We start from the raw sequence: 10,261 nt of genomic DNA on the forward strand, positions 1-10,261 counted from the left end.
ACACTACTTCTGTGGAAAGACTGAGGGAACTGGGCTTATTTAGTCTAGAGAAGAGGAGACTGAGAGAGGACTTCATAGCAGCCTTCAACTACCTGAAGTGGGGTCCAAAACAGAAAGGAGCTGGACTGTTCTCAGTGGTGGCAGATGACAGAACAAGAAGCAATGGTCTCAAATTGCAGCAAGGGAAGTTCAGGTTAGATATTAGGAAAAAAACTCACCAGGAGGATAATGAAGCACTGGAGCAGGTTACCCAGAGAGGTGGTGAAATCTCCATCCTTGGAAATCTTTAGGACCAGGCTAGATAAAGCCTTGGCTGGGATGATCTAGTTGGGGACGGTCCTGCTTTAAGAAGGGGGTTGGACTACATGACCCGAGTCCCCTCCTACCCTAAATTTTCTCTGATTCTACTTGGAGGAGCAAACATAACGCATGTTTTGTTTAACTGTGGCCATTCTTTGTCAGTGCATTACTCTCACAGAAGCTGCAGCTCAGCATTTTGGCATTCGTGTGTTCTCTGCAGTGCCTGGCTCCTTCCCTAAGGAACAATTATACAAGCCTTTGCCATTTTCAGCTAGTTTTGTTATTTGTTTTTAATGAAAAGCTTCCCGAATTCCCATTTCACACCATTTTGGAGCACTTCAGAAGATATCAAGTTCCAAGGTGCTCTAGAAAATTTCTGAAGGTAATGTGTTTCAGAGGACTTTATGAACGTTTCAGAATTAGGCTCTCGGCTAAGACTGTATTCCAGAAGGCTCCATAAGATCCTGAGTTTCCAGGTATCCTGAAACATTTCAGGGTGTTCAGAGTCCCAAATAACTTAAAACATCCCAGAAGGTTCTAATGATTTGACCTACTCAATACTTTAATCAAAACACATTGGTGGCGAGGATACGTTAGCGGTTTACACAGACAATACAGGGAGTGCAACAATGGCAAATATATCTAACAAGTTAAACTACTGTATACCTCCAAGTATGAAAAAATAAATACAGTTAGAAATCTGAGACTCGTTAGCCCCTTTGGCTGGCTGCATCTTTCCACGGTTCTTTTCAGCTTTCTGACTTAAGCCCCCGTGTCAAACTCCTTCAATCTTTTTGCTTTCCCAGGCTCCCTGAGTGTCATCTGTCTGTCATTGTGGTCCCACATAACTCCAGTCCTTCCTTCCACTTTCCCATCCAGAAGTGGGAGTGTGTGAACATGTGTTAGTGTATCCAGTATTCAGATCCAGATATACATGCGTCATTTATGGTTTCAGGACTCAGGAGTATACTCCCTTCCCTTCCATGCCCTTGTGCGTCTTGGGAAAGGTGTCTCCATCTCCCTTCCTCACTCAAGTTTCTCTCTCGGTCTGGGGTATATTGGCATTTTTGTCACACTCTCTTCCATGATCCAAGCATTTACTTGTCTCTCTCTCACACACTCTTTCTTAAACCCATCTCTCTCGCTCTCTCTAAATATGGGTATCTGTTATATACATAAATATATAACAGATATATAAATATATTCCTTTCTTTTTTTTTGTACACAATTATAAATCACAACATTTATACACCATTATTCTTTTTTTTTTTAATAGCTATGTAAACATCTTGGGAACAATGCTCAGGAAATAAAACCTTAGAAAAATATGTGATTTAATTCTACTTCAAAATATACTATATACATCTGCACCTATAAACTTTCTACAGTAGATTTCTCTCCCCAAAAATATATAATAAAATCAGTGCCAGTATTGTGTCACCCATGCATATCAGCCTTTTGCTGTACTACATAGGAAACTGTCCTGAAGACAGTGGGGCTCCTTCACCGTAGTTCCATGCCTAAAAGGTCCTGAAGGTTTTTAATCACATGTTGTGGTTGGCTGGCAGCGTGATCCAGTAAGGTGGGTCCCATCTCTTTGTGTAAGGTTTTAGCCAGTTTGCAGACCACAGTTCTGACATTGCCACTACGACCAGGTAGCACTCCATTTCCAATCATGTTGCTTAAGAAATACCAGAGAATGGGCAGCACGTGATGCTCCACAGCCTGAGGTTTCTGAGGGTACACAGAAGTCACAAGCACTGCAGGGCAGAAGATAAAGCATCTTAGCAGTCAAGATAAGCATGCAGCTTTACTCTTGGTCCCTCAGAACCATTTCCAGTCAACCACGGTCTGGAATTTAAGTGAGTGCAAACAGTCTGACTTTCTAAGGGCAAGCAAGCAGCAATGATGTGTTTAATACTTAATAGAACTACTGACCTCAGATGATCCTAATTTCTTAAAAATGGAGGCCTTATGACCAACACAGAAGCTCAGTGGAAGCGATTTATAAAGTTCTTGTAAATGCTGAGACTGATGACCTTTTGATTACAAGTGGTAAGTGTCAAATCTGTATTTACTGCCAATAACTAACCATCCAAAGCAGCTGTACCAAATTTCAAGTTTGTAGCTCAGAAGAGCATTTGAATGACTGACCTCCAATAACAAGAAGCTGAAGACCTTTGTATGCCTAATTTAGGGTTTTCCTGTGCTTAGTGGCCCATAACAAATGGCTAAACCAAATTTCAAAATTCTAAACCACAAAGGGCACTTTAATGGTTAAAATCTGACCAGGTAATACTAGTGAGCTATGTAGGAAAGACAGCTCTAATTTGAGATTAACCTGTTCAGTGCCTCATAATGAATGGCTGTTCCAAGTTTCAAGATTTCTGTCTACGCTCCTCATATAGCCACCTGCTTTATCTTACCTAAGCAATTCATAGTCTTTAATGCATTCATCCCCACAACATCCTATTGAACTAGAACGTGCTATTATCCTCACCTTACAGACATACAATGAGGCACAGAAAGAATAAGGAACATGCCCATGAAACTGAAGTAAGAAATTGAACCCAGCCTCCAAACTCTGGGATGAGGCCCTCTCCACTGGCAGTGCTTCTTCCCATCCTCCCTAAGATGTGATCTCACCCCAATTTCTGAACTTGATAGATAGCCATCAAAAAAAATTTTTTTTTAAATTAAAAAAAAAAAAGTTAAAAATCAACTGACTTGACAACTGTATATACCTTTAAGAGTTATGTGAAGTTTAAGAGAGAAAGCTGAGAGAGAGTCTGATAGCTGTGTGCGTGCACACAGCTAGCAGAAATCAAGAAAACTTTGTAAAAGTGGCTCCTGCCTGAACTGAACCCACAACATGACAACAGACACTTTCGCTAGTAGTTTTGACAGAGGACTGAGGACCTCAAATACCAGAAAGCTAAATTCTCAGATCCCCCCCATAGAGGTAAATCAAGGCACAATAGCTAGGCATGATGTGGGGAAAGTGTACACCATGCCATCCCATGGCCCTCTTTTTGTCTACACTCTTAGTCTGGCAACTTTCATCAGCATTAACATTCACTATTAAACAAAAAAAACTCCAACGTTAAGTAAAGGTCAAAGCATCCTTAGTAAGACATCAATGGGTTAGTCCTCATTAAAAAAAGAGAGTTAATTTGAATTCTTATGCTATTAAATACAACAGTCACCATGGATTTTAGGTGAGAGAGCTGTCTGTTCCCATTAAATCCCAGAGAGAACATCCACTGTTTCTAAACTGGCCCCAATTTATGTTCAAAGGATTTATTTGGAAAAAAAAAGAGATTAAAATTACTGTAGAATTACGTTGTGTTTACAGGGATTTACTTTATACAAGCTATCTTTAAAGGTCCCAATAGGTTTGACATGGCTAAAAAAGGCCTTTGGAGAGTCAGAATGAACAAGGAAACTCTATTAAACCTTAGATTAAGAGAGGCTGGCATAATTATCAGATTTAGTTCTTATTAAAGCAAAGCTATAATTAGGCTGCTTTTAGTGCATGTTGAAGTGATCTTTTTTCCATTCCTTGGATACCACCGGACATAACAAGCTGTTATAGGTCAAGAAAGAGCAATGTTTTTAGTCTGTTGGATTCAGTTGTTGTGGAAATAAGTTATCTTTATGCATCCTGAAATAATAGGAACAATGGGTCATGCTTCAGGGTGTAAATAGGCTGTCTGCATGTGTCACAAAATAGCCTGCTCATCCCCACAACCATGTAGTGTTTTGCAGCCATTATTTATATGCACAATCTACACTCATGCTAATGAACTCCAGGTTTGAGGGGGATTATGCCCTATTTTTTCCAGTGTGGTTTTCTAAACCAAACAGACCCCCGAAGTAACAAAATACCAGTGACTGGCACAAGGCTCAGTAGCCGTGTGTGGGTGTTTGAGGGCTGGCAGGAATGAACATTTGCCATTTGCTTAAGAAAACAGTACTGCTAAGCCAACCCTCACACTCAGGAATCAGCCAGAGCATTTTTAGAGTATATCTACACCAAGGGGCACTACTTTCAAGCATTCCCTGTCTGCCCAACCCGGCTATGTGCCCAACAAACTTGAACATGAAGCAATAAAGCCACTCTAGAGGTGCCCCACTTTTTGATCTCTGCTTCCTCCTCCTTAAAAGAGGCATGGTTTACCCTCTCACGTCAAGACTGGAAGCCTAAAGAGTAAGAAGAGTGCTTGAGAGCAGCCCCCCAGGAGCACCAGGGGAACAGTGTAGACACCCTTCATTTCCCTCTCTCAAGAGACACATTTTGAGACATCCCATCCATAATTCCTTGTTAGAGTCCATGAACCCAATTCTCCACTGCATTGGCTCCATGTTTTGTTATTTCCACTTCAACAATGTCAGCTTTACTCTGCTTACATGTACAGTGGCCAAATCAAGATGGCAGCATTACATGAATGCTTTGCACCACTGTACATGACTGCACAAGCTGTAGGTCTCTGAAGGATCAGGCCCCACACTTCCAGCTGTCCCAATCCCTGTTGCCTTGTTAATTCAAAGCAATTTCCTCTCAACATTTCTCATTTTCCAAGCATCTCCCCTAACAAGTCCCAGCAAACTACAGAAAGCAGAGTCCAGCTAAGGTGCTTGTTACCTGACAGGTGTTGTGTGATGTCCTGCATGGCTCGGCCACTGGTGAAACGCACTCTGCTGGCAAATGTTTGTAGAAGCAATACATTATCTGAAAGAGAGTCAGAAGCATGTTTGATCATTCTTCTTCAAAGAAGCTCATACCATGGGACATACAGAAACACTGGGAGTTTTCTTCTCACAAAGAAATTCTGGTCTCCTACCAGCACGTCATATTCACCACTGGGCAGGAAAAAACAGCACGAGGTCTAAGTATTACACAAACTGACTGAAGCCCATTAAGATTTCAAGCAGATGCAAGAGGTGGATAGGCCCTTATGATGGATCTCTGTACAGAGATAAATTGCATTCTCTCCTCAGAGAACATCTGGGCAGATGTAATATCTACAGCTCTGTTTGCATTTTACACAGCTAAAATCAGTTCCTTGAGTTGTGTTGCCCCTGCAGGAACAAATTATCTCATTATCATCACTACCCACAAGTCTCTCAAGTGCTTTTGGTATCACCTGCTCTTTCGGGGTGGGGGAGGGGGGCAGAAAGAGACCATTGCACTCAGATCTTGGCAGAGGGGAAAAAAAAGGGACCGATTTCCCAACACTTAACTGTGAAATATATTTTAGATTCTTCCTTCTTCTAGTTATTTAGAAGCTGTTGCACAGTGGCCTATAATCATTGCCCTGCCCTTGTGATCCTGTGGGGTCTGTTGAGCTAGGCAAGGATGTTCATGGACAGGACCATCCATAACGTGTCTAGATGTCACAGGAAGTGGTGCCGAGTCAGTGAGTGGCATGCTCCTTCTAAACCAGTATTGAGCCAAAGCCCCAACATGCTTTTAAGGGGCACTCTCTTGTTACAGGTATAGTCCTTTGCACAGAGACAGTAAATAAAAAAAGAGCTCTTTAATGATTATAATGTCTTTTTTTGCCCATGTATTTATAGGTGGATTGAAAGGGGAGGGGGGGTCATAGCTATGTTCCAACTTCAGTAATCACATTCTACCCACCTAAAATGACAAACAGACATTTCTTCCAGCTATAAACCACTGCGTGGGATTGATATGCACTGTTAAATGATTGCTGCGTCATACCCCACATATAAGATTTCAAAGCAACTGATGCAAAGGAGCAGCTGAAATGCAATTGAGCTTAGAGGTGTTACAGCTGTGTAAAAGATTAATCACTAGTATCAATAAAGTCTTACAGTTCACCTGAGTAGCTATCTTTGGGATCCCCTGTTGTTCCGGAAGCCAAGTATACACTTACTGCTTGCTTTGAGTTTAAAACTCTGTAACACACTGTGCATATTTGAGACCCTTGAGCTTGAAAGTGTCAATGACCAATTTATACAAGCTTTAATGCAGAACTGCTTGACACATAGAGCAGTTTGGAATGGAGGTTAAGGAGAACAACGCAGCAGGCCATATTGTTTTCAGTAACTCAGCTTTAACTTTCCCCAGTAAATACTAGATCAGCTGATAGGCTGCAAGGCAGTCTGCTGAATGTTAGAAAGGCTAGTAAAAGTAATGAGCTGCTTCCCTTGCACTTGCAAGCCATATTCTTGATGGCAGCACAAGCTTCCTTACCAGGGGACATTTCCCTGGAAATCAGGCACTGTGTCAGCAAAATCAGAGTATCATTACCACCTGTATAATGAACTCTCCATCCCCTCCCCACCAACCTATCCTGACAAATACCCGAGGTACATGCAGCATAAAAAATAATAACATGAACTACAGTAACAGGGTATTAAAATATAAAAGCCTCTCTATAAAGTTTAACAAATAAAACCAGTCGAGGGTTTAAAAAGCAAAACATAGTGATAGGCCTGCCATATCAATTAAGGCCAGTGGTCCGTCTAGGAGGTTTTCAAAAAAATAAATGAGAGTTAAGCTCCCAACTCTCATTGCATTCCTATATGAATTCACTTCACTGGAGCCAGTGCCTTTGAAATGATAGCCCCACTCTAGTGCATCGTGACAAACCAAATTAAGTTAAGCAACATTAGGTATATTTTGAATGATTAAAGCGTGTCCAGACCAGTTTGACTCATCTATATAGAAATCAATTTAGTGAAATCAGTTAAATGCAGGTGCAGGAAGGGTCTTCATGTGCCATGTGAAGACCAGGATAAAACTATTTCCTTTCTTCCTCCTTTTGTCGGCCTTGTTTGTTCAGAGGATCAGCTTTCAATGACAGGGAACTTCCCTCACCAGGTAACTGTTAAGATGCTTAACACAACAGGGCCCTGAGCTCATTTCAAAGCACTACTACAGTGCCCAGGATACTGAATTACAGCCTCTGGTGGTTAGAGGTTATATCCTGGGGCACCAGCAATTTATGAAAAGAACCAGAAGAACAAACAGAAGGACAAGTGTGGCCAAGCTACAAAACCCAAGCACACAAGCAGAACCTCTAGAGTATGAAGGGTTTACAGTACTTTTACCTGGGGAGAGAGATATGAATGGAGACGGATATCAGGGGACAAGTCCAAGGAAAGTTTGGCACCTGATGCTGGGGATTATCCAGATCCCACTCCATTGTTGTTTCTAGATGGATGCTGGGTCTGATAGTTTTAAGTCAGGCTATCAGATCCCTCCATAACCACCTTGCATTGCTGTATGAAATATTAAAGGTAGCAGAGGAGGAAGTGCCTCAAATGCACATTTTAATGCAAGCCAACACCCAGGGTTTCCAAGCAACAACTGGGATCCAAAGGGTGGGAGCAAGCCAAGATTCTAGGGGTGCACACAACTCTCCCCTCTTCCAGATTAGGAAAGTTTGAAGGACATCTTTAAGACTTTTCAAATCTCTTTAAGGTTTATCTTTTCTATTTTGTTTTGTTCTAGGCTTCAGGATTTTTTTTTTAAAGGAGAAAGTAGCAGGATTTAAGGACAAGAGGCTAGAATCTGTCCACACAACTTGCCTGCATCCTCCCCTCCAACTAAAAACCCAGATTTCTCAAATCTGGGCTGCTTAAGAGCCACATCTGAATTTTGCAAATGGTGCCTACCTTTATCACCAACAGAACCAAAGGCCTGGTTCCAAACAACCCCAAACTTCGTAGCTTGAATTCATTTGTAGCACAGGAGCAGAGACAGATGAGTTTTGCCCAGTTCTACTACTGACCCTTGACAGTGCTTAGTGTATGATGTCTGAATGGTAGTCAGGTGGTGGGGTAATGAAGATCTTCAGGAGACAATTTGCTTGGAGATGACACTTGACCACCAAGATTATGGGTGCTGCAACTCTTTTACATTTGCTTACCTCCTCTCTGTTAGCTAGTGTGGGGAAGGAATCAGGTCCTTTACCTGTTATTGAAAGGCCAGGATCAAGGGTGGTACAATCTGTCTGATATAATTCTCTTCCCTTTACAATCAGGGACAACCTGGCCCAAAGTCAAAGGACAAAAGCCAAAGGGCAGACAAATTCACTACAGCTGCAGAAGAGCTCTGGACCTCTGGTGCAAAAAGAGTTAACAACTCCATTCTTTTAAGGCCTGTCTCTTGAACGCACTAAATATTTCAGGTATATTCATGCAGTGCAGTATTTCCATAGCCGATATAAATCTAGGTGGCAAGTGGATTTACAGCAGACCTTGGTTATGTTGTTACTGGCAATAGCAATCACTTCCTATGCAAAACAACATTTGGAACATGCCATCCTTTAGGACTGGATTTATACTTGTTTATTCTATAGAAATGAACTCGGCAAATCATAAATTTCTTTTTAAAAAAGGAAAGGATGGACTGGAGAAATTTTTGAAATGGAGATAGAAGAGAGAACTAGCTAAAGCCCATAATTCAAGATTTCCTTTGAGGCCATTCAGCAGTAGCAATTCTGGGTAAAAGCCCCTGTCATATCAACACCAGGACAACTCACCCAGGAAGTGAAGAGGGGCTTGAACCACCTTTGACATCCAAACTTTCCACTGTCCTTGAATTGTAGGGATGTTTGGTGCCAGGCTTTATTGCTCAGCCTCATCATACAACAGACCAAATCAATAGCCCAGATCCAGTGGCCTAATAACTCTGGGAAAACTTGGGTGCAGATTTAAGCTTTTCTGGGAATCTGGGGTGTAAATGTTTGAACATAAGAGTAGTCTGTTCCAAATGAAGTCAAAAAGAGCTGCGAGTTCTCATGATATGTGAATCTAGCCTCAGCCCGTGACTTGGGCATTTGCAGCTCACTCTGCAGTTCACCAGGGTATAGATATGAGCCCTACATGAAATGGAAGCCTGTGCTTCTTCAAAAGGGGAACTGGATCAAAATATGTTAATGCATCTGGGTCTTAGTTCTGGTAATAAGTACTAGCATTGGAGACTGAAATTCCCTATTCACAAAACAGGGTGAATGAAGATAGTTCAGCACTCCACCAGTATGTTTTCTAACCGAAAGCCAGACGACTGAAAATGCCAGAAAAGAGACCAAACAAGCTGTAAAATCTGTCCCATCAAAAGCACGCTGTCACCAATAAAATCACAAATATAATTAAGTATCCATCAGATAGTAACAACTGTTGCTTGGGGATGGACTGGAACAGAGGTACTAGAGGTACATGCTCACTCAGTGCCAGTTCCATGAACCTTGTGGTCATCCATGCTCACATCTATTGTGAGTACTTTATGCCAGGAAACACTAAGCCATGAAGCAGAGGTGAGAGAAAGTATTTTAGGAAGAAAAAATAATCATCTCAGAGCATTTCAAAACTCCCTCCCCCTCACCCTTCATTTTCTAATTTTTGTCCTTCAATCATTTTGAATTTTTGTTCCAAAAGGTAAAAGAGAATGAGGACTCTCTTCTAGCTTTTGGAACAAAAATTCAAAATGATAGTGGGACAAAAGTAACTCACACTAACAACTCTGGGAAAACATGGGCACACATTTAAGCTCTTCTGGGAATCTGGGGAGTAAATGTTTGAACATAAGAAAAAAACTAGTGTAAGAACATATGTATGCATGTGCATGCATGTTCCGGTCTGTGAGAATGTAAGAAGTACATATTAGTACATCTGAGATCAGCTTTGAGAAGCAGAGCACAAAGGAATAACTCCCAACACGTGGTTGAGAAGCATACTGCTCAGAGGTGAAGATCCAGGCCAGGAATGATACCAGCTTACATGTGTTAGTATGAGACTTTTATTCATGTAGAAGCACCTTACAACCTTTTCCAAGCTGTGAGGGAAAATGTAGCTTTAAAGTTGTGGTAGGGGAGAGAATGAAGATGCACCACCCCAGCAGGAGCTCCTGGAGAAAATGAGACTGAGATGTCCATTTTCTGATCACAACTATACTTAATAAAGCAATTGGAATAAGTAGTGGAGT

The 10,261-nt window shown here is 41.5% G+C and overlaps 1 protein-coding gene across 1 annotated transcript in view; it reads right to left on the bottom strand.

The window, feature by feature from the left end:
* Positions 1-833: 833 nt before the first annotated feature.
* The window catches only part of FAM179A (family with sequence similarity 179 member A), a 60,014-nt gene continuing 50,586 nt past the window's right edge, over positions 834-10,261 (bottom strand). Inside the window, 2 exon segments of the mRNA XM_019527669.1 lie at positions 834-2,060; positions 4,946-5,032. Coding sequence (XP_019383214.1) covers positions 1,804-2,060; positions 4,946-5,032 — 344 coding nt within the window. The 3' untranslated portion in view covers positions 834-1,803.

Source organism: Gavialis gangeticus, unplaced genomic scaffold (assembly GCF_001723915.1).
Source record: "Gavialis gangeticus isolate Ggan-Ray unplaced genomic scaffold, GavGan_comp1, whole genome shotgun sequence".
NCBI lineage: Eukaryota > Metazoa > Chordata > Crocodylia > Gavialidae > Gavialis > Gavialis gangeticus.